The 23160-nt window shown below is 47.4% G+C and overlaps 1 protein-coding gene and 1 long non-coding RNA gene across 5 annotated transcripts; one reads left to right on the forward strand and one right to left on the reverse strand.

Moving 5' to 3' along the window:
• The first annotated feature begins 91 nt into the window (after positions 1–91).
• Positions 92–18759, forward strand: LOC140598352 (uncharacterized). Of its 4 annotated transcripts, XR_012000728.1 has the most exons (6): positions 92–389; positions 908–1072; positions 8206–8291; positions 12768–13035; positions 13887–13974; positions 16465–18759. It is a non-coding gene; the product is annotated as an uncharacterized lncRNA (long non-coding RNA). The 4 variants fall into 4 exon arrangements; XR_012000729.1 differs by lacking the exons at positions 13887–13974; positions 16465–18759 and having other exon boundaries at positions 107–389; positions 1014–1072; positions 12768–13846; XR_012000730.1 differs by lacking the exons at positions 908–1072; positions 13887–13974; positions 16465–18759 and having other exon boundaries at positions 125–389; positions 12768–13846.
• On the reverse strand, positions 1625–15201 carry SYPL2 (synaptophysin like 2). The gene is made up of 6 exons (XM_072754402.1): positions 15051–15201; positions 14899–14973; positions 8116–8240; positions 6773–6974; positions 5742–5933; positions 1625–4365 (listed from the first exon to the last, which is right to left on the reverse strand). Exons 1-6 carry the CDS (start codon positions 15102–15104, stop codon positions 4213–4215), a joined length of 801 nt encoding a protein of 266 aa, XP_072610503.1. The 5' UTR covers positions 15105–15201; the 3' UTR covers positions 1625–4212.
• Positions 18760–23160: the final 4401 nt, after the last annotated feature.

Here is a 23160-nt window from a genome sequence, read left to right on the forward strand (position 1 = left end):
GCGGGCACGCCTCCCCTCCCCCTCCCCCCGCCAGCACACGCTCTGCGCAAGCGCGCCACGGCTCGTCGGCCCCTCGCGCTCCCTCTCGTACAGCCTTCTGGGAAGTGTAGTCTTGGGGGGCGCTGTTGCCTACCGAGCTTGCAGCCAGAGCCCCTCCAAAATGCACAACTGCGGGGGGCGAAGAGACCGAAGGCCCGGGACCCCCTCTCTTAACCCTTGTGCACCCACTCTCTGTGCTACCAGCCCGCTCCCGCAAGCTCCCTGCACCCCCAGCCCCAGCCCTCTCTCTGCCCGAGAGCCCCTCTGAGCCGTGCCTCCGCCAGCTGGCTGGCGCCCCTTCCCGGGCTGGCGGTCAAGAAGCGACTTCGCTCCCCCGTAGATCGAATAGGGTAGGTGCAGGGAGGTGGGCGCTGTGAATCAGAAGGGCAAGGGGAGGGAGTCTGTTGGATGTGCGGAAGGACACAAGGGTTGGAGTGGGGGAGGGTCCTCGGCTCCCGTGTTGTGCCTCCTCTGTGGGCCACCCACGGTGCCCTGATGCAGGCTAGAGGGCTGGGGTGGCGTTGTCTGGGTTTGGGAGGACCTAGATGAGCTGATCAGGATCACCTGTCAGGATGACAGAAGGCTGTCTCCGAGCCAAGAGCCGGCCCCGAGGCTGCTGGTCTTTGCAGCATCTCTGCTGATCCTTCTCTCCTCCTGAGAACTGCGATCGATACCCTGTACCGCCTCTTCCCAAACCCTGGCTGGACCCTGACTCCATCCATCACTTTGGCTTCTTTTTCTAATGAATATTTTCTCTGCTGGAAGGGCTGCTATCAGAGCCTAGGCATAGGGAGATTTCTCATCAGATCTGTTATTTTCCTTACTAAGGCCTGGAAAATACCTTAATCATCCTCTTTCTTTTTTTCAGCTGATAACATTTCTTCCCACCCTCCCACAACCAAGAGACAAAGCCTGTCCCCCCATCACATCAGAAAAGAGATACTAGTCCTATTTTCCCTCTTCAACCCTTACAGCTCACCCCAGATTCATTCCTTCAGCTAAAGGAAACCAAATTGGAGGCAAGTAAGTCAAGGTCTGTGACTTCAAGAACTCAGACTTCCTTTTCACTTTCACCCAGGGAATGTTTAAGTACTAGGAAGATAATCTCTGAGGGCAGAGATTCTTAACCTGAGAGCCACAGATTGGGGGGGGGGGGGTGTCCAGGAACTTGTTGAAATTGAATGTAACATTGTGTCCAAGTGTGTTTTTTCTAGGGAATGTAAGGGTAGCCTGTAAGAAGGGCAAGGGGGATAGAGGTGCAAGTTTGTTCAGAAGGAACCTTTATAGTTAAAAGGTCAAGGCATATGGCCCTCACCTCCTGACAGGAAGTTTAGAAGAGCAAATGGAAATAGCACTGTGGAACCACTGTCTCTTGCCTTTTGAGTTTGCTCAAATTTGCTAATGAGTCTACTTGCCTTGGACTAACTGGTGCCACCAAAAGAGGAAAAACTCAGACTCTACTGCTTGGGATGCAGAGTGGAGAGAATGGTGTTTTGGTAGAAATGCTGACATTTGTCCAAGAACCTAAAGCAATGGTAGGAAGAGAAAAAAAAAAAATCCCTGGAAGGGCTCTAGTCTTGGCTCCTTTATGGCAAATGCTTTGAAGCACTGTTTATTCAAATGTGTAATAACAAGCACCAGAAAACAACATGCAACATTCTCCCTCCCACCCCGATCCTCAATCCCAGAAGTAGGAGACCTATGATCATAATAGTGGAGGGAACGCAAATTCAGAAAGGGTTCTTGGCGGGCACCCTGGCAGGGTCAGCATTTAGTAGGGCAGAGGGCATGTGCCCTGCCTGTTGGCCTCCTGTAATCTGGAGAAACCAGACTCAGTCCCCTACTCCAGGCCCCACCAGGCAATGCATTGGTGCCAGCCCTGACTGGAGGGGACATGAGTCCTATGAGAACAGCTCTGCCCTCAGCAGTTGGCCTAGCCCAGACGTCTGGAGGTAATGAGGTGAAGTAGCCTTTCCTCTTTGGGTGGTCACGGAAAATGAGGCCATAGCCTAAATCAAGGCCCTTCTGGATGAGAACAAGCCGGCCTCTTGAGGAGGAGAAAGAACCTTCTCTGCTCTAGGAAGAGTTCTGGGCTAGGAGTCCTTGGCAGGAGTGCATACCCACCCCACCCCCCTTCCCCTAGCTCAAGGGCCAGTTGCTAACTTCAGCCCCCAAATCAGAACACTATCCATCACATTTCAAATAAATTATAAATACATATACAGAATCCAAACGAAGTTCCAGTAGAAGCTGCTCACAGACCCTCACAGGGGCCAGCTTAGAAAAATGGTCACCTCTTTGTTCTCTGTGTCTCTGGAGCTGTAGGCAATACTGTTCCCCCTCTTTCTTGAGTAACCATGGGGACAGCTCAGGACAGAGAGGTTCAGACTTAGAAACACTCTCAACCCCATCCCCTCTCTTCCCTCCTCAAATCCCTTCCCCCAAAATCTAAAAACAAAACAAAAAGTTAATTCTTTCACTGAAGGGTTCTGGAGCATTTGAGGACGTAAATCTCACACTCCCCCAGTCCAGTGGGGAAACTGACCCAAAGAAGAAATGATTGGCCCAAAGTCAAAGACCCTGTCCTCTGGGGACCCTGGTAATGTGCACTGTGAATGGTGTTTAGGGAGGTGAGAAGGTTGGAGGGGTTGTCTCCGTCCTGAGGAGAAATTGGCACAGGGCACATTCACCTTTGGTATGATAAATCGGTTAATTGGCACTGGATTGGGAAATGGCTGGATTCTTCATCCTTCATCCTTCCCTGAGCAGCCCGATGGCCAGGGCAGACTGAAGTGCTTCGAGTTGGGGAGGAGCTGGATGGCCTTTTCCCAGTCAGCATTGACTCTTAGGCCCTGGGGTCCAGAGAGGGACTGAAGGAGGTGTCAGAAAGAGGAGACACATCAAAGACAAATATGGAACTGGGTCCCAAAGTGAAGAAGCACCAATAGCATTGGCCTGCCCTGGACTGGGGTTGGGGTGGAGAGGGTTAGAGCCTGGGAGGGACAGAGGGCAAACCGAGAGGCCATATTCTTTCGTGAAGGTGAGACAAAGAAGTATGAAAGAGAGGCCAAAGAAGGAGTTGTGGGTTTGGGGAAATGAGAAAGAAATGGGCCCATCCATCCATGTCCTGGGGCTCTGGGGCAACTTAGCCTCGTGATGGTCCTTTGGGCCCTTCCAAAGCCCTCTCTGGACCCACAGGAATGAAAGGAAGGCCTGGACAGACATGGAAAAGGATCTTGAATGCCTCAGACCCAAGAGGCTGGGGAAGGGAGATGGACGGAGCGGCTGGAGGAAGGGAGGGCTGAGATGGAGATGCTCCTAGACCCCTCATCTTGTGTCCGATATGGGAGACTAAGCCCAAGAAGGAGGACAGGGAGGAAGGTCAGGAGCTTCTAGTGTTGGTAGAAAGTGCCAGAGCCTGGAGGGGTGGGAGGATTGAGGGAATAGAAGAAACTGCTTCCCCAGACAGTTTCCTGGCTTCAGTTTCTTGAAGTTGCAAGCCAGTTGCAATATATCTGCTCCCCAGTGAGTCCAGGCCTCATCAGGACCCTCTACAGAGCTGTTTTCTAGGCTAGTTGGCCTCCTGGGTTCCCACATGATAGGCTCTGTGGGTGAGCAGGGGCCAGAGGAAAAAGTAGGAGAGCTCCAACTGACAGGAGATCAGGGCAGAAACAAGGCTTAGATGACAGCCATTGAAGAGGGGCCACCAAACCACTGGTGGGCTCTTCATGCAAGAGACCAGGAAGAAGGCTGCCGGCCAATCCCCTCCGCCCCTGACTTTTATTGAAGCCGACAGGTTGATAGAAGTGGCTGCTAGGAACTGGTCTCAGGGCTCTGGTCTCCTGCCCCAAACTCTCCTGCAGTAGAGGCTTGTTCTCAGAGGCTGTAAAGGTACAAGTAAGATCCCAAGTAAGATGCTGAGGTCCAGGCAGTGGACAAGGAGCACTGAGCTCCTACCACCAGAGGCTTCAGTAAAAGGAGGGATAGGAAGCCACTGGGTGGGCTGCCCGGGGTTTCTGACAGCTGATGCCCATCCATCCACGATGACATCTCAAAGCTCAAAGCCCAGAATGATGGGGGAAGGGGAGTTGGAGAAGGAAGAGGGAGGTCTTGGAAGCTGGAGGTTGTTGAAGAGGTGCTGTCCTGTTCAGGAGTAGCCAGATGGGGGGCTGCTTACTGCTTCTCCACCGCTCCCTGCTCAGCTGCGCTCTCCTGGCTAGGGCCCTGGCCCTGGTCCTGGCCCTGGCCCTGCCCATGCCATGGGGTCTCCTTGAACACAAACCAACAGTTCCCGGCCCACAGGAAGAAGTTGATAAAGCCGAAGAGCTGCAAAGACATCAGGGAAGTTTGTGAGAATGGTAAGGAGAGCATTGTGGGAACAGGGAGGAGTTGTTCGTGTGGTGGGTGGGGGAAGAGCATAGAGGGCTAGGGAGACTGGACTTCAGGGGACGGGATGTAGAGGCCGGGTTCAATGCCAGTGCCCACTAGGGGTTCTCTGGTAAAAGTCTGTAACTGTCCACAGCATGCACCTGAGCTGTAGCTTGATCACTAGGAGAATCTGGCCCCTGGAGTGAAGCATCATGCAAAGCAGAGCACGGAGCAAGGGCTCTAGTGGCGCTATCCACAGCACTGTTTTGAGGGCCTTTTCCAAGGGTGGGTGGGACCAGAGCTGTCCAAGGTGCTCCTTTCCTAGGGCCAGGGACCCAGGCAGGGCCATATTCAAATATTTATTCAAAAATACTTAAAAGCCTATCAGCAGGATGTATTCGGGTGGGAGTGTGCTGATGTCTGCAATTAACTTCGAAATGCATTAAAAATAAGATGGTTTGATGGATGAAGAGAGGCAGATAGGTATGTGATAAAGCGAGTCTAGTAAAATGTTAATGGTACAGTTTGGGCGACGAGTGTGTGGGTGTTCATTGTAAAATTCTTTCAACTTTACTGTGTGTGTGAAAATTTTTACAATAAGCTCTTGGGGACTAAAATCTATCAGCAGGGTTCTAGCAAGGTCTAGAAGGCTCCCTGGTGTGCCAGCAATGAAACTCTTCAGTTGCTGGACCTTGGGGAGTTCCAGGTCATTTTCAGGGCAGGGCTAAGGTGAGGGCACATTTGAAAAGCTCGAGGGCTCAGCTATTTACCAACTGATATGGAAAATTTTCCACAATCTTAACAACTGGGGTGGCCAAACATGTGCGTACCAGCTGGACCCACCTCTGCCCAGAGCCTCTTTCCAGTCTGGAGGCCCGAGTGACAATGAACCCCTTCTCACTCCGGGTCTGCTCCCAGTCTTGAGCCCAGCCACACTCTGTGCTCCCCTTCACATGCTTGCACGTGCACATAGACACACACACACACACACACACACACACACACACACATTGTAAAGAGGCAGGAGGAGTGGGAGACAGTCGCAGAGAGCATGCCTGGACATGGGGAGAAGGGAAATGGGAAGACAGTACAAGAGGAAAGAACAGGAGGCTACGTGGCTCTTAGGTTCCCCACCCCCCAAACCAAAATGTCTTCTCAGGGTCAACCAGGGACCAGCAGCCACTCTTAGGTGCAGGGGTCACCAGCTCCAGTTGCAGGGAATACCAGTGGAGAGATGGCCTGTCTGTTCCCCTCAGAACCTGCCACCGGGCGAGGCCCGGGTACCTGAGATAGCACTGCCTCCCCGAGGCCCCTTCAGCGGCCACAGGTCTCACCACAGAGATGTTGGCCAGGCCCATGGAGGGCGTGGCGCCGGCACTGCACACTGCTTCCTCCCCATGGCACACAGACATGGCTGCAGTCAGGCTGGATGGCCGGGTGGCCCCCTTGATGTCTGTCAAGCCCTTGCCCCAGGCAGCTGCAGCTACCAGCCAGAAGAAGGTGAAGGAGACAGTCACACAGAAGTCCTAGGAGGAGCAGAGGGACAGGAAACACACTCAGAAAGCCCCCCCCCCCCTCTCGTCTACATTTTTCCTCTGGTCATAAGGTCATAATGCACTGGGATCTTGGGGTCCGGGACAGCTACCCCTTGCTATCCTACCCAACACCTGGAGCCTCAAAGAGCCCAGACCATCTTAAGGAATCTCTTCACTGCCACCAAAGGAACCCTGCCACCCAGGGCTACCCCTGCCCAGGCCCTCAGAACAAAGTCAGACAACAGTCTATCAAAACAGCTGCTAGTCACTGTCACCCCCAAACCTAGTTGGCCTAAATTCCCCACCCTCGCCTTCAAGCCTTTCCTCTGATCACCATTGCTCAGCTACAACTGAAGGCAGTGTGAAAGCAGACTGCAGGAGACAAATGGGGTTCTCTAAGGCACCCCTTCCACCTTGCATACCTGGGATAGGAAGGTGGTAGAGGGGGAACAACATTAATGAGATAGGTATTATCTTATCCCCATTTTATATTGAGGAAACTGAGGTCTGGAGAGGAGAAGTGACTTGTCCAAGAGCACACAGTTAGTAAAGACTGTCCTGGAATTTGAACCCAGGCAGTGTGACTCCAGAGCCTACTTCTTGATGCTATTATGCTTTCTGTGAGCACAGCAAATGATGGGAGGTTGGGAGAGGCAGCGTCCTCGGAGCCGTGGGAGCCACAGAACCCAAAGGGTATGAAGGGCAAAGAGCTGGTGGGAGACTCAGGAGGTTCCACATATGGATGTCCTCTCCCCTCCATGTGGCCTCAGTCCCAGAACGCATATCTCCTTAGTTTCCCTGCCCATCCCTTCTGGCCTGTGCCCACTCACCACCAGTGGGAAGCGCCTGTTCTCTGTGTAGAGGTTGTGAAAGCGCAGGTACAGGACCAGCGCAGCCATGGTGTAGAAGAAGGAAAAGATTCCCAGGGTCACAAAGAACTCAGCAGGAGCAGAGAAATCCCCCATCAGGTGCATGGTCTTGGAGGTGGAGTCATCATCGCAGAGGGGCATCTCATACTGGACCCGGTTCAACCTGCAGGTGGCAGGGGATGCCATCCTGAGCTCCGGGCAGTCCTCTCCCAGTGGAGGCAGGGGACTGTCCCTGCTCTGGGAGTAGTCATGTGCTACTTCCCACCCCGGGACTCTTACAGAGCCAAGGAAGGGGGTGTGGGGGGAGGGTCGTTCCTGGAGGCAACCTTGTAGTCAAGACAGGAACATTCCCAGGGATGCCTGGGTGGCTCAGTGGTTGAGCGTCTGCCTTCAGCTCAGGGCGTGACCCCGGGGTCCTGGGATGGAGTACCGCATCGGGCTCCCCACAGAGAGCCTGCTTCTCCCTCTGCCTGTGTCTCTGCCTCTCTCTGTGTCTCTTATGAATAAATTAAAAAATCTTAAAAAAAAAAGACAGGAACATCCTGGAATTCTGGTCCAACTCTACCTCCCATTCAGCCACTACCCAACAGTCATCCACCTTGCCCAGATATGGTGACTGTTAAACCACCAGGGAGATCAGCTTCATTTTGCCCCTGGGAAAGCACAGGCCCACGGTGGCCAGGTTAAGGTTGGACTTGCCCATTCTCAGGCTTTATTTAGTGAACGCCCCCCACCCCCACCCCATGAAACTATATGGTACAAAATCAGGACAAAGAAAAAAAATCACTCTGTTATAAACAAAAGATAGTTAACCTAACTTAGCTGTTGGTATAAAACTTTCTGAGAAAATGAGCCCTGTCCCCGATTCTCCTCTGAACAGTTGGGATTCCCCTCCCTAGGCTCAAGCTCCCTAACCTTCAAGGCAGGAAGAAGGTTGCTGGAGGTCAAGAAAGACCTGAACAACTAGCCCCGACTCCTGGAAACCTCCATCCCAAACTGCAAGGGTTTTTCCTGTAGGAACTATGTTACCTGCTATTGGTCATCTATGGACTGGAACATTATTATAACAATGATCTATTTGAGTTTCCTTGATGTTTCCGTATGGCTAGTGTGTCTGAAATTCTGTGTGTGTGTGTGTCTGAGATTGTTAACGGGCAGGGAGGACCCAAGTCTTGTAGTTCTATCTGAACCTGGAGTGGCACTCAGCAAAAAAGTCTTTAGGTTTCTGGAGGAGGAAGAGACCAAGCAGGTCCTGCCAAACCAGCGAGAGAGGCTGTGTGGGGTTGGAATCAGTTCCTGCTCACCTGAAGGGATAGCCGAACAAAACAATGATGGAGCTCACATCTTTGGCTTCGTTGTTGCAGCGAACTGTTGCTCCTGTCTCCCCGCTGTAGGAGCCGCAGGACCCGAAGGCAAAAATAGCAAAGAGCTGAGGGAGAGGGAAGCCACTTTGAGAGTCGGAAGCCCTCAACCAGCCAAGGTATATCCCATCAAAACCACCTTCTGACTCTCCGCAGGTGCAGTTATGGGGGTGGGGGAGGATTCCCTTTAATCAAGTCCCTCCTGGGCAGGGACTCGTGGCTTCCATTGGCCTTCCAGGCTCCAGATGCCGTGTTCACTGCACCTAAGTGCTGGACCAAATAGCCAAATGAATGAGGTTGACTTGGAAGGGAGATGTAGAGAGAGGAAATGGATACTTTCCACATCTCCCCGGTGGATGTGACAGTGGAGCACAGGTAGTCTCCTTAAGAGGATGACCAACACAAAGCAAGTTACACTTTTGGAAATATCTAGCATAAAGCTGGACTTGAACTTTCTCCCCAAGGGAGAGCCACCCTAGAAATAGGTTCCTCTGTGCCAGCTGAGATCAGGCGTGTGTTGGAATTCCTAACATTTCTCCTTTGAAGCTGTCATTGAATCTTGTTATTACCTTGTTGCTACCTTCCAGTGTCTTCTTTCCTCACTGGAGGTATAGCTAGAAGGGACACCTGCCGCCAAGCCTTCAGAGGGCCCAGGCGGGGAGCTGCCGTCCCATGGTCTGGCAGCCCAACCCCTCTTCCCCCAAACATACTTTTCTCGCAGCAGCAGGGCTGGCTGCGTCTATGCTGACAGTCCTGGCTCAAGCCCAGAGAAAAGTACCTTCCACTTGCCTTATCGGCCTCCACTCTTTCTCCAGTGGTGTTGCCCTTTGTAATCTGCGGGTGCTGCCATCACTCAGTGTTAAGAACCCGAGGCATTTCAGATCACTTGAATTGTTTTCCTCTCCACCTTTCATCACATCTGACTAAACCTCCTGTCTTGAGTGAGATGAAATTTCCCCAACCTATGGTTTTCAGATTTCTTTCTGGGGAAACACACTGGTTAGAAAAGGAGGTGAGAAGCTGGAATCTCTGATCCTCCCACATTATCTGCTCAGGCCCCATTTCCTGTGCACTTACCTCGTCCAGGCTTGCACATGATGTAATCATTCTTAATAAGCACAGAGCTTATTCTGTTAATGACCGTTTTCTGTATGTTTTTCCGTGTCTTGGTGTCTTGGACATTAAGCACCTAGAAGACAGCTCATCTACATCCCAGCCTTGCACCCAGAGTTTAGAGTAGAGTTGTGTGCACAGGATTTTGCTAACGCTTGACAGTGTTACAGAGGGAAAAGAGACCTGGGTTAGGAGTTTGGAAATGTGGGTTCTAGTCCAGGTCCAGTCACTCATTAGCTGGATGAGCTCAAGTAAGTCACTCCACTTTGAGTCTCAGTTTTCTTGTCTGTAAAATGAGGGCTTTGGAGCAGGCAATCCAGAGGCCTTTCTCTCATTGGAAGAGAGTAATGCTATCAGAGTGCTCTTGGCTGGGCTTGCCAGCAGCTGTGCTCTGCCCCTGGGTGGTGTCTGGTGCCACTGCCCTGCCTTGCATCGCCTGGCCTGGCAGCTCTTGTCCACGCTGGAGCTGCTCACCCCTCTCTAAAGGTCATAATGAGCACCTCTCTGTCTCCGTGAGGTTTAGTTCAGACAAATGAGAATTGTCTTCATTTTTAAAAACATTCAGAAAAGGAGAGAGTATAGCTCTTTCCAATGCCTGAATAACCTCATCTGGCTTCATTTACAGAGGCTGAGATAGAGACCTGTTTGCTCATGGTGACAGAGCTGAAGAGAAGTTGCCCAAAGCTTCTGCATCATTACCCTTTATATACTCCAAGCCTCCTCACTGGCATAACAATGGTGCTCCTCTAGCTCTTTTGTCATAGGAATTCTGGAATTTATGTCAACTTCTTACAAGTTTCTTTATTCCTCTTAGCCTCTGGCGCTGAGAACTGGACACACAATTAGAGTGTCACATTCTAGGAAGGGCAGCACAGTTGGATATATTTTTATCCATTGGCAGTTAGCGCTATAGAGGTCCCCTAAGAAAATAGGTATTTCTAACTTGGGGCAATGAGTGTTCAATTGTGGAGCTTTCTCCTCACCAGCACTTCCTTGACAGGCACATCTACAGAAGGATGACACTGAGCATCTACTGTGTACTAGGCACTGTTTTAAGCACTATCATTTAGTAGTGAACAAAAGAGAAAAATCTCTGTCTTCATGGAACTCGTAATTTAGAGCTGGACTATCCACCATCGTAGCCACTAGCCAAGTGCAGCTATTTACAATCAAGTTCATTAAAATTAAATAAAATAAAAAATTCAGCTGTTGAGTCACAATAGCCACATTTCAATAGCTACATGTGACTAGCAGGTACCATATTGAACAACACAGGTTATAGAACTTTATCATCATTGTCCAAAGTTCTACTAATGTCTAGATGGTAACCTAGAAGTTCTGAAAATCCTGAACCCTGCTCTATGATTCCTCAAAGAGTGAAATATACCACAAATAGCTGGAGTACTAACTGTTTCCTCTTCTATTTTGATTCTTTGAAAGTCAGGAATCCAGAAACACCTTACATAATTCTTTATCAATCAGAATACATAATTAAATCTGAATATCAGGCAGTCATGTGATGCCAGATAATATAAAGTTTGCGTGTAAGTGGACAAAGGGAAAAATCTGAGGGGAACCTCATAGGTTCACAGGACATCAGAGCAAAAAAAGATCTCAGAGATCGTTAAGCCCAGTGGTCTCACTTCACAGAGGTGGAAACTAAAGTCCCAAAAGATCAAGTAACTCTCCCAAGGTCACATTTAGTGATTGTGAGAGCTAGCCTTAGAATTCACATCTCCTCATTCCCTGTCCAGTGCTTTCTACTTCATTCATTCATCAACAAACAGTTATGAACCATCTGCTATGTGCCAAGTGCTGGTGACACAAAGATGAATGAATAAGACCCAGTACCTTCTCTTGACAGTTTATGTCAAGGAGAAAAAAAGTGTAATGTTCAAATAAACAAACTAAAATTCTGCATCACAAAGTTATTAAGGCCAAAAGAGAGCGAGAGCGAGCAACAGAGACAGAAAGAGTGAGAGAGGGAGAGGGAGAGAGAGAGAGAGAGAGAGAGAATCTTTCTTATGTTCAGTGAAGATTATAAGGAGGCAGGGAGGAGCTCTGCACCTGGGATGCAGGTGGCAGAGAAAGACACCCTGACCCAGCCTCCTCCACCTTTTGGAACCAGAATGTGCCAGGTGACTGAGGCACAGAGAGGAGCAGGAAAGAACTGAAACCATCCATATCACTGAACACAAGGGCCTGAGTTCAGCAAACTGCTCAAAAAGAGCAGTAGCCAAGGAGTCCCTGAGAGGGGAGAGGTGGGGAGGGAATCTCTAAGTCTCTAATGCCAACCAGCCTTCTTCCTCTTGGAACTGTATTGCTGGGGACAGTGATGGTCATACACTGCACTCCTGCTCGTCTCTGTATCTCTGATACAGGTGACAGGTGGCCAGAATCACCTTGACAGTTTGGTGCTGACTTGCTGGATGGTGATGATCCTTTGAGAACCCCAGTTAGTGCAGGGCACAAGGGAGATGAGTTCTCACCCTACTCTTACCCCTACAGTCATCTCAGTAGTTTTATGGACTCTGGTGGTATTCTTTCGCATTCCTCTATACCAACTGAAATAGCTTATTTTCATTATAGAGATCCTGGAGCCAAGTAAGTGGCTTTGGCACCTCAAAGGTGAATTATTGATTAGGGGCACACCCAGTTAATGATAGTATGACTTACTATGGAAACAGTGACTGAGTAATCCAGGAGATTCCTTGATGCCTTACCCTCAAAGTGAGGATCTGGTGGTGACATTTGAGTAATCTAATCAAAGGACAAATCTAGCTGACAGTCTGTATAAAGAGGAAATTTAGGGGAAAGGGGAGGTCTAGAAACAAAAGGAAGGGGAGTCAACACTCACTGAATATCTCCTGGATTTCTTGGATTGAATGCTTGGATGCTTTATAGAAGTCACCTCCTATAATAGATCTCCCCTCATTTACAGATAAGAAACCACAGCCCACAAAGATTTTACTTACCCCAGGTACCCTAGATTCCATGACTAGAAAGCAGAGGAGACTTAATATAAACCAAAGCCCATTGACCTCACAATCTGCCTTTTTCTTTTTTTAAGAAACCAATTCTTTAATAATTGGTCTATACCCATGTCATTTCGCTAGCTTTGTGAAGACGTAGTGAGACATCAGAATTGGAAATGAGGTGTGGCTTGGCAGTTTAGCGCCGCCTTCAGCCCAGGGTGTGATCCTGGAGACTGGGAATGAGTCCCACGTCGGGCTCCCTGCATGGAGCCTTCTTCTCCCTCTGCCTGGGTCTCTGCCTCTCTCTGTGTTTCTCATGAATAAATAAATAAAATCTTAAAAAAAAAAAAGACACTCTAAGCCACACTCCTAATGAATAAAAGACTAACACTGCTTTCTTCTTACCAGGGTATCAGCAAACTGCTTTTGGAGAACAATAAAAACACAAGTTTTCAAGCATCATTACGATAAATGCAAGATTTGTGTTTTCTCTTTTTCCTTTTCCAGTCCAGGAACATTGGATCCCCCAAGCAGGAGATGAGTGAAAATCCCAAAGGATATTTTACTGTCATTTCTGGTGCTGGTTCCTGTGTACTTTCACATTAGCTCATCCTGGAGAGACTCGGCAAGTGAAACTCAAGCTCTGCTAGCACGGCAGCAAAAGCAAATCATGTCTCCCTTTGACGCTGTCCTTCGAATGAAGGCTGAGTTCAGAGTCTAGCCTGGGCCCCCGGATTTAGCACTGAGAGAAAGGCATCACCCCCTCTCTGAGAAGGTGAGGATCATAAAAGTCAAAGGGGTCTAGACCTAGGCATCAGTGCTGGCCCTGGAAGGAGACTGGATCATTTTCCTAGGCATTGCTTTGCGCAGCCTTTACAGAAATGTGGGTATTGGGGTGGGGGGCATTGAGAAAAGGATAGAAGGACTGAGGAGGGAAGCTTTTCGGAATCCCCCCCGCCCCATCAACGAGGATTCCATGGTCTAATAATGATCTGCATTGTTTCCCTCACCCCTTGACAGTCTTTGTCAAATTCCCCTTAGATCCATTTGTCTAGTTTAATGATAAAATTGTACTCTTATATATCAGGTTCTGCTCCTCATAATGGCTCCCTTGTTCTGGAAGGCAGTCACATGGAGCCTTAACATCATTCTTATATGGCCACCACTGGTACTGAGACCTTAATATCATTCTTATATGGCCACCACTCTAGTCCTGAAGGGAAGTGGGGGTGGGAGTATAAAAAAGCTCAGTCAGCAGTCCATCCAACTGCTCTTGAGGCAGTAGGGAGAATGGAAAGTCCCCACTAGGTCCCAGAATTTGCACTTGGGAGCGCCTTGCCTGGCCTGTAGCCCCAGTCAAGGTCTCGATATCTGGAGATAACCCCACATGCACTATTGCCACTGAATTCCAGATCTGATGATTCCCATCCAAACAATGATTCAGGAATCGGTGACACAGTGCTAACTCCTATCTCCAGTGAGTTAAAAGCCCTTTAGAACTCCATCCTCTTCCGTATTAATGGTAACTTATTGCCTAGCTGAATTCTGTGCTGAAAGCACATAAATTAATTAAGTGAAAGCACAAATGGTGTGTGGATTGTCTAACTTAAATCTCTTCTGTTATAGTGCACTAAATGCTTCCAACAAGTTGTCATGATTTGAAAGACTGACCTGTCCACATTCCTGACTTACACTCAGGATGCCTTGGGCACTGGTAAGGACAGAGAACATACCTATATCTCAAAGTACCAGTCAGGCAAGGAGATGGTATTTCCCCTGGACCATAACAGAGGGAAACTGAGGCCACAGGCAAGTGATTTCTTCAAGGTCACAGGGTGAGTCTAATGGAGGGCAATACTCTAGCATACCAACCCGTTTAGAACAGAAGGGGACCCTAGGGATGGTGTGACCAACAGTTAACTAACGTGAGAAACTGAGGTCCAGGGAAGTGACTTGCCCAAGGTCACATAGCTGGAAAAGGCAGGTAGGTCCAGGTCTGAAACCCAGAGCTCCAGCTTCCCAACTCAATGTTTTACCTTATTTTACAAGCACATTTGGCCACAGTGTGATTTTTATTGTCTTCATATTTTTTATTTAATCCTAGACCCATAGACTTCATTCATTCATCCATTCATTCATTCATTCCCCCTTTCACTCAGTCACTTGAATCCAGATTATTCTGGTGACCTGGACAGGACAACCCCCAGCCAGGACCCTGTCCCCCGAGCCCATTTTCAAGATCAGCCAGGTCCTAGTGGGTTTGGGGGCAGGATGGTTTCCATCGCCCGCCTCCTTCCCTCCTCTGCCCTCCGTGGCTTTCCTCGTCCTCCTTGTCCTCCTCCCCCCTCCGCCACCGAGGAGTGGTATGTGCAGGATCAGAGTTCTGGAAAGGTTACACCCGGGTCCTGTCGCCCGGGTGAAATGTGAGCGCCCTGGGCAAGGGCTCCTTGCACATAGAAGGACCGAATCCCGGGCTCCGCGGGCCCCGCTCGCACCCCCCTGCCCCCGGCGCTGGAGGAGCAGCCCCGGCCCGCCCCTCCCCCGCCCACCTGTCGCCGCCCCCCGCTCCGGCCACATTGCTTCGGGCCGGCGTCACGGCCCAAGCTCCCGAAATAGCCCGCGGCCGGAGCCGACTCACCCACTGGAGAACTTTGATGAAGCCCAGCGGCTCCTCCAGCCGCTGCCAGCGCAGCCCCACCAGCAGGCGGTCCACCTGCGGAGACGGGCGGCGCTCAGGGAGGGTCCCGCCGACTCCCCGGGGAGGGGGCGACAGCCCGGGGCGGGGAGTACCTGCTGGCGCGGCGACTTGTCCGCCGCGCGACTCGAGCCCTCGGTCGCAGACATGCCGGCGCGGCGGGGGCGGCGGGGGCGGCGGGGCGAGCGGGGACCGGCGGGGCTCGGCGGGCGGCGGGGCTCGGGGGCTCGGCGGGCGGCGGGGGCGGCGGGGCTCGGCGGGCGGCGGGGGCGGCGGGGGCGGCGGGGGCGGCGGGGCGGCCGACGCGGGGACCGCGCGCTGCCGCTCCGGCTGCACGGAGCCGCCGGGGCCGATTCAAACTTCTGTCAAACTGGCGAGCGCACTTGGCCGCCGAGTCACGTGGCGAGCGCCCGCGCACCCTCCTCCCGCCCCCGGGCTCCGGGCCGGCTCGCGGGGCGCCTTAAAGGGACCCGTGGCCTCCGCGGGCGCCTGGGCGGCGACGGGCTCGGCTTCGGGGCGGGGAGCCGCGGAGCCGCGGTCCCCAGGCGCACCCGCAGCCGGGCCGGGCCGAGGCCGGCGCTGGGCCGCACGCACGATCCCCAGCCCATCCCGCCCCGTGTGCCTCCGGCGCCGCGGTGCTCAGAATCCACAGGACTTGCATAAAGCATGATCCGTGTCGAAATAAGGTTCTAGACCCCACTTGAGTTAACAAACTGCTTGCTCCCAAGAATCTCCGGGGGCCACTACAGAGGGGAAGGGCAATACCAGGGAAGTCGCTCACTTTTTATTCCGTCTAGCTGGGCGTCGGCTTAACATTTCAACAACAAAAGGCGTTCGTATGTTAGTGACTGACAAGTTATTAACCTTTGCAAAGTATAAACTCATTCTCCCTTAAAATACGCAGCACTATTTAAATGAGAGCGAAAGAGTCTTTGAGGAATAGGGGGCTCGCAGAGTATTTGCATTGAGAAGTTGGCATTGTTGCGTTCTGATCGGCCTTACATCGGTCCCTAGTTTTTTTTTTTTTTTTTTTTTTAATTTTTTTATTTATTTATGATAGGCACACAGTGAGAGAGAGAGAGAGGCAGAGACATAGGCAGAGGGAGAAGCAGGCTCCATGCACCAGGAGCCCGACGTGGGATTCGATCCCGAGTCTCCAGGATCGCGCCCTGGGCCAAAGGCAGGCGCCAAACCGCTGCGCCACCCAGGGATCCCCGGTCCCTAGTTTTCAAAGCAGTGTTTGGCAGGAGGCCCGAGGGAGCAGTTATGAATGTGACACGTTCGGCCTCCTGGATTGTAAGTAAGTAGTGGAAGGTTAAGGGATTTGTCCAAGGTCACCGAGTGAGCCAGGGGGCTGCGGCCAGGAGGTGACACCCGCCTGTGCCTCTGAAGAACTCGCTCGCGGTATGTATCCCTCCCACCCCGTCACAAAGTCATTACTGGAGGGCTTTAGAATGACTACTTTTTAAACAAACATTTAGCTGGTTTTTTTTTTTTTTTTTTTTTAAGATTTTATTTATTTGAGACAGAGAGAGAGAGAGGCGGGGACAAAGGCAGAGGGAGAAGCAGGCTCCACGCAGGGAGCCCGACGTGGGACTCGACCCCGAGTCTCCGGGATCACGCCCTGCGCTGAAGGCGGCGCTAAACCGCTGAACCACCCGGCTGCCCTTTAGCTGTTATTAATACAATTCATACCCGCATTGGGTAAAGTGCCTTACCAAGGTTCGGGTAGGAGGGAATGGCTGCACTTGATTCTCCAACATATTTCCATGCAAATCTAGATGAAATAAGAAACAAGAGAGTCCCAATTTTTAAAAGGATTTTATTTATTCCTGAGAGACACAAAAAGAGGCAGAGACATAGGCAGAGGGAGAAGCAGGCTTCCTATGGGGAGTCTGATATGGGACTCGGTCCCAGGACCCGGGGATCACGTTCTCAGGGGCAGAGGCTCAACCACTGAGCCACCCAGGCTTCCCCAAATCCAATTCTTAATAAACTATTCTACAGTTTTAGGTTCCTTAACCATAGAATAGGAATAATAATGTCTGCCCTACTTACCCCAAAGGGGCGTCAAGAGGATTAAGTGCTGTGATGTGTGTAAATGCCCACACTACACAAATATGAAATACTTATTATCAATGTTTACAACGATATGCATACAGAATATAACACAACCATAAGATTCAGAATAATACAGCAAAAGTCCCACACATCTACTAAGTAGTCTTACTAAATTTTAACACTTGCTTGCCTCAAATCCATTCTTTAACAAAATAAAAATTGTATATAAAAACGAAGCCCTGTGTGTACCCTGATACCGTTCCCTCCCCTCTTCTTCCTCCCCAGAAGTAACCACTGTCCCATCCTGAATTTTTTATTAGCTCTGTACTAAAGTATTTTAAAACTTGTACTGTAGAATGACTGTAACTATGAACAATACATCAAAATTCACCAGACTTATTCTATTGTTTCTCACATTATTTTTTTTGAAGATTTATTTATTTATTCATGATAGACATAGAGAGAGAGAGAGAGGCAGAGACACAGGCAGAGGGAGAAGCAGGCTCCATGCACTGGGAGCCTGATGTGGGATTTGATCCCGGGTCTCCAGGATCGCGCCCTGGGCCAAAGGCAGGCGCCAAACCACTGCGCCACCCAGGGATCCCTCTCACATGATATTTTTTTTTTTTTAATTTTTTTTTAATTTTTTATTTATTTATGATAGTCACAGAGAGAGAGAGAGAGGCAGAGACACAGGCGGAGGGAGAAGCAGGCTCCATGCACCGGGAGCCTGATGTGGGATTCGATCCCGGGTCTCCAGGATCGCGCCCTGGGCCAAAGGCAGGCGCCAAACCGCTGCACCACCCAGGGATCCCTCTCTCACATGATTTTTAACTTAACTTAAATATTGGGCTTTAACTTGTGGGTTTTTTTTTTTTAATACTTAACGGTGGGTTTATTAGAGTCATGTAGCCTGATATATGTGCCTTTAGTCCCTTCATTTTAATTATATAGAATTCCACAGCATATATATAAACCACTGAATTATTCTCACATCTATGGACATTTAGTTTCTTTCCAAATATTTACTTTTACTAAGTAAAGTGCATTGAATGTATTGCATTGAATGTATACATACATCTATACGTCGCCACATAGCCCTGAACTTCCAACTTTCTTCTTTTTCCCCTTAGACACAATCCCTGGTAAAAGACAAATTTTAAAGTCATCGCCCATTGTATGAATTGAAACAAACATTTCATAAAACATTCTCATTATTTTCTATTCCATTTCATTAAAAAAAAAAATCTGGCCATCCAGAGCCAATCTAGGTTTTGTCTAAATTTGCCTAAAATTTATAAAATTTGGGGCCCTCCTGTAGAAAAAGAATACAAAATTATGAATACAGAACTAGTAACCTGGCCTTGAAAGGTTTTGCAAGTAAGGGAGCCCGAAGATTAACCATAATTAGTTTCAGGGTAACTGCCCCATAGAGGAGACACGCTAAATTGCTTTAATAGTTCCTAATAATGGTTCTCTAACAGCAGTTTGATAAACATCACTCTATACCTAAAAGTGAGCAGGCTAGGTCATAAGATGTGAATATTTCAACTTTGAGTTTTGATAAATATATGAAACCATGTAACCATCACCACGATTGAGATACAGAATATTTCCATCTTTCCAAGAAGCTCCCTCTTGCCCTTTTATAGTCAACCCCCCAGCAACTACTGATCTGCTGTCATTGTAATTTAGGTTTGCTTCTTTCTAGAATTGTGAATAAATGGAATTATCCAGTATGTACTCTTTTGTGTCTGCCTTTTTTCGCCTAGTCTAGTTTTTAAGATTCATCTATATTGTTGCATTCATCAGTGGCTTCCTTCTTTTTGTTGCTAAGTAGTATTCCAACATATTATGAAATATGATCCATCGCCGTTTATCTATTCAACTGCCAAAGTACATTTGGGTTGTTCCTTTTTTTTTTTTCTTTTTCTTTTTTTGCTATTATGACTAGACCTGACATAAACATTCTTGTACAAATCTTTGAGTGAATATAAGTATTTATTTCTAGGGTAAATACCCAGAAGTGAGATTTCTAGGTTAAATGTAAATACATGTGTTTAACTTTTTTTTTTTAATTGGAGTTCAATTTGCCAACATATAGCATATCACCCAGTGCTCATCCTGTCAAGTGCCCCCGTCAGTGCCTGTCACCCACTCACCCCAACCCCCCGCCCACCTCCCACATGTATTTGACTTTATAAAAATTACCAAACTGGGAGCCTGGGTGGGTCAGTCAGTTAAGCATCTGCCTTCGGTTCAGGTCATGGTCCCAGGGTCCTGGGATTTCTGCCTGAGTTGGGTTCCCTGCTCAGCGGGAAGCCTGCCTCTCCCTCCTCTCCTGCTCCCCCTACTTGTACTCTCTCTTTCACTCTCTCTAATAAATAAATAAAATCTTAAAAAAAAAAAAAAAAACCCAAACCTACCAAACTGTTTTCAAGAGTGGCTGTATCATTTTGCTTTCTCATGGAGAATGTATTCCAGTTAAATTTGCATCTTCTCCAGCACTTGGTATTAGTATTTCTTTTGTTTTTTGTTTGGGTTGTTTTATAGGGCAGTTGTTTTTGTTTTTGTTTGTTTTAGCCATTAAAAGGTAGGTAGTGGTATCTTTTTGTGGCTTTAATTTGCATTTCCCCAATGGCTAATGATGTAGAGCATCTTTTAAAGTGTTTGTCATCTATGTATCTTCAGTGAAGTGTCTGTTCAAGTCTTTTGCCCATTTTTATTTATTTATTTATTTATTTATTTATTTATTTATTTATTTATTTATGATAGTCACAGAGAGAGAGAGAGAGAGAGAAGCAGAGACGCAGGCAGAGGGAGAAGCAGGCTCCATGCACCGGGAGCCCGACGTGGGATTCGATCCCGGGTCTCCAGGATCGCGCCCTGGGCCAAAGGCAGGCGCCAAACCACTGCGCCACCCAGGGATCCCTTTTGCCCATTTTTAAATTGGGTTGTTTTTTACAATTGAGTTTTGAGAATTTTTTATATATTCTATTTTATACATTGGGGGATATGTGATTTGCGGAATGTGGAAAAACATTTTCTCCCAGTCTGTAGTTTTTCTTTTAATTCTTTTAATTGTCTTTTGTAGAGAAAAATGTTACATTTTGGTGAAGTCTATTTCACTGTTTTTTATATGGATCATGCTTTTGGCACCATGTTTAATCACTCTTTGCCTAACCTTAGGTCACAAATATTTTCTCATATGTTTTTTTAAAGATTTATTTATTTGTATATGATAGACATAGAGAAAGAGAGAGAGGCAGAGACACAGGAGGAGGGAGAAGCAGGCTCCATGGCAGGAGCCCCACACGGAACTCGATCCCGGGACTCCAGGATCGCGCCCTGGGCCAAAGGCAGGCGCTAAACCGCTGAGCCACCCAGGGATCCCCTTTCTCATATGTTTTATTCTAAATTTTTTATAGTTTTATTTTTGAGTTATTTTTTATATAAGGTATGGGATTTAAGTTAGGGTTATTATTATTATTATTTTTAGCATGTAGATATCCAATTTTTCTAACACCAGTTTTTGAAAATATTATTCTTTGTCCATTTAATTGCTTTTGCACTTTTGTAAAAAAAAAAAAAATCAATTGGCCATATTCGTGCGAGTCTATTTGTGGACTTTCTATTCCATCTATGTGTCTGTACCTTTGCCAATACCACATTGGCTCAGATACTGTAGTTTTCTAGTAAATCTTAAAATAGGCTAAAATGAGTCCTCCAACTTTGGTCTTTTTCAAAATTGTTTTAGTTATCTAGTTCCTTTGACTTTCAAAATAAATTTTAGAATCAGCTTGTCTATATCTACAAAAAATTCTGCTGGGATAGTGATTAAAATTGCATTAAATCTATAGACCAATTTAGACAAAATTGACATCATTACTATGTTGCATTTTCCAATCCATGAACACTGAATGCCTCTCCATTTATTTAAGTCTTCTTTGATTTCTGTATCAGCATTTGCAGTTTTAGGCATATAGCACTCATGTACATGTTTGGTAGATTTATATTGGATTATTTAATTTTTTTGGAGCCACTCAAGTTTCCATTTGACAATTGCTAGAAACTGATGTTTTTCTATTGATCCATTATCCCATGACCTTTCAAGGCTCATATTTTAGTTCTATGAGTTTTTTGTAGATTCTTTTGGGTTTTCTTTATAGACAATTATGTTGTTTGCAAATTGGGACAGTTTTCTTTCTCTCTTTACAATCGAATGCCTTTTATTTATCTTCCTTGCCTTAGTCCACTTGCTAGGACTTCCATCACAATGTTGAAGTGCATAGTGAGAGTGGACATCCTTGCCTCATTCTTCTTAAGAGAAACTGTTTAGTTTTTCACCATTTAGTATGATGTTAGCTCTAGGTGTTTCATAGACTCCTCTTATCAGGTTAAAGATATTCCCCTCTATTCCCAGTTTGCTGACAGTTTTTTATCATGAGTGGATGTTGAATTTTGTCAAAAATTTTTTGTATCAGTAATGATCATGGACTTTTTTCTTCTTTAGAGTATTAATATGGTAGATTAAATTGATTTTTTTAATAATATTTAAAGATTCATATTATAATTAAATAATATACTATAATAATAATATAAAGTACATAATATTTAAAGATACATATTTCTCCCAGTCCTTGGCTTGTCTGTATGTATATATAACTATACTTTATTTTTAGAGCAGTTTTAAATACACAGCAAAACTGGGCAGAAAGTATAGAAAATTCCTACTTCGCCTCCCCCTCTCCACACATAACCTCTCCCATCATCAACATCCTGAATCAGTATAGTTTATTTATTTATTTATTTATTTATTTATTTATTTATTTATTGTTTTATTGGAGTTCGATTTGCCAACATATGGTATAACACCCAGTGCTCATCTCATCAAGTGCCCCCCTCAGCACCAGTCCCCCCAGTCACCCCATCCCCCTGCTCACCTCCCCTTCCACTACCCCTTGTTCTTTTCCCAGAGTTAGAGTCTCTTATGGTTTGTCACCCTCTCTGATTTTTCCCACTCATTTTCTCTCCTTTCCCCTATAATCCCTTTCACTATTTCTTGTATTCCCTGTATGAGTGAAACCATATAATGATTGTCCTTCTCCGATTGACTGACTTCACTCAGCATAATACCCTCCAGTTCCATCTACGTCAAAGCAAATGGTGGGTACTCGTCGTTTCTAATGGTTGAGTAATATTCCATTGTATACATAGACCACATCTTCTTTATCTTTTCATCTTTCGATGGACACCGAGGCTCCTTCCACAGTTTGGCTATTGTGGACATTGCTGCTGTGAACATTGGGGTGCAGATATCCCGCCATTTCACATCTTTGGGGTAAATCTCCAGCAGTGCAATTGCTGGGTATAGTACATTTATTTGTCACAGTCAGTGAGTCAACACTGACACATCATTATCAGCCAAAGACCATAGTTTATATTAGGGTTTACTCTTTATGTTATATATTTTGTGGGTTTTGACAAATGTATACTGACATGTATTCACACATTTGGTATCATAAAGGATAATTTCACTGCCCTGAAGATCCCTTATGTTTTACCTATTCATCTCTCACTCCCCCAACCCTCTAGCAACCACTAATCTTCTTCTTTTTTTAAGATTTTATTTATTTGAGAGAGAGAGCACAAGCAGGGAGAGTAGCAGAGGGAGAGGGAGAAGCTTCCACTGAGCAGGGAGCACGATGTGGGGCTCTATCCCAGGACCATGGGATCATGACCTGAGCTGAAGCAGGCCCTTAACCAACTGAGCCACCCAGACGCCCCAACCACTAATCTTACTGCTTTCACAGTCTTGCCTTATCCAGAACACCATGTAGTTGGAATCATTCAGTTTGTAGCCTCTTCAGAATGCCTTCTTCACTTAGTAATATACCTTTAGTTTCCTTTGTGTCTTTTCATGGCTTAATAGCTCATTACTTTTTAGTAATCAATGATATCCCCTTGCATGGATGTACCACAGTTTATGTATCTACTCACCTACTGTGGGACATCTTGATTGCTTCCAAGTTTTTGCAATTATGAATAAAGCTGCTATAAATATCCTTGTGCGGGTTTTTGTATAGACAAATGTTTTCAACTCATTTGAGTAAATACCAAGGAGTGTGATTGCTGTATTGTATG

Source organism: Vulpes vulpes, chromosome 3 (genome assembly GCF_048418805.1).
Source record: "Vulpes vulpes isolate BD-2025 chromosome 3, VulVul3, whole genome shotgun sequence".
Classification (NCBI taxonomy): domain Eukaryota; kingdom Metazoa; phylum Chordata; class Mammalia; order Carnivora; family Canidae; genus Vulpes; species Vulpes vulpes.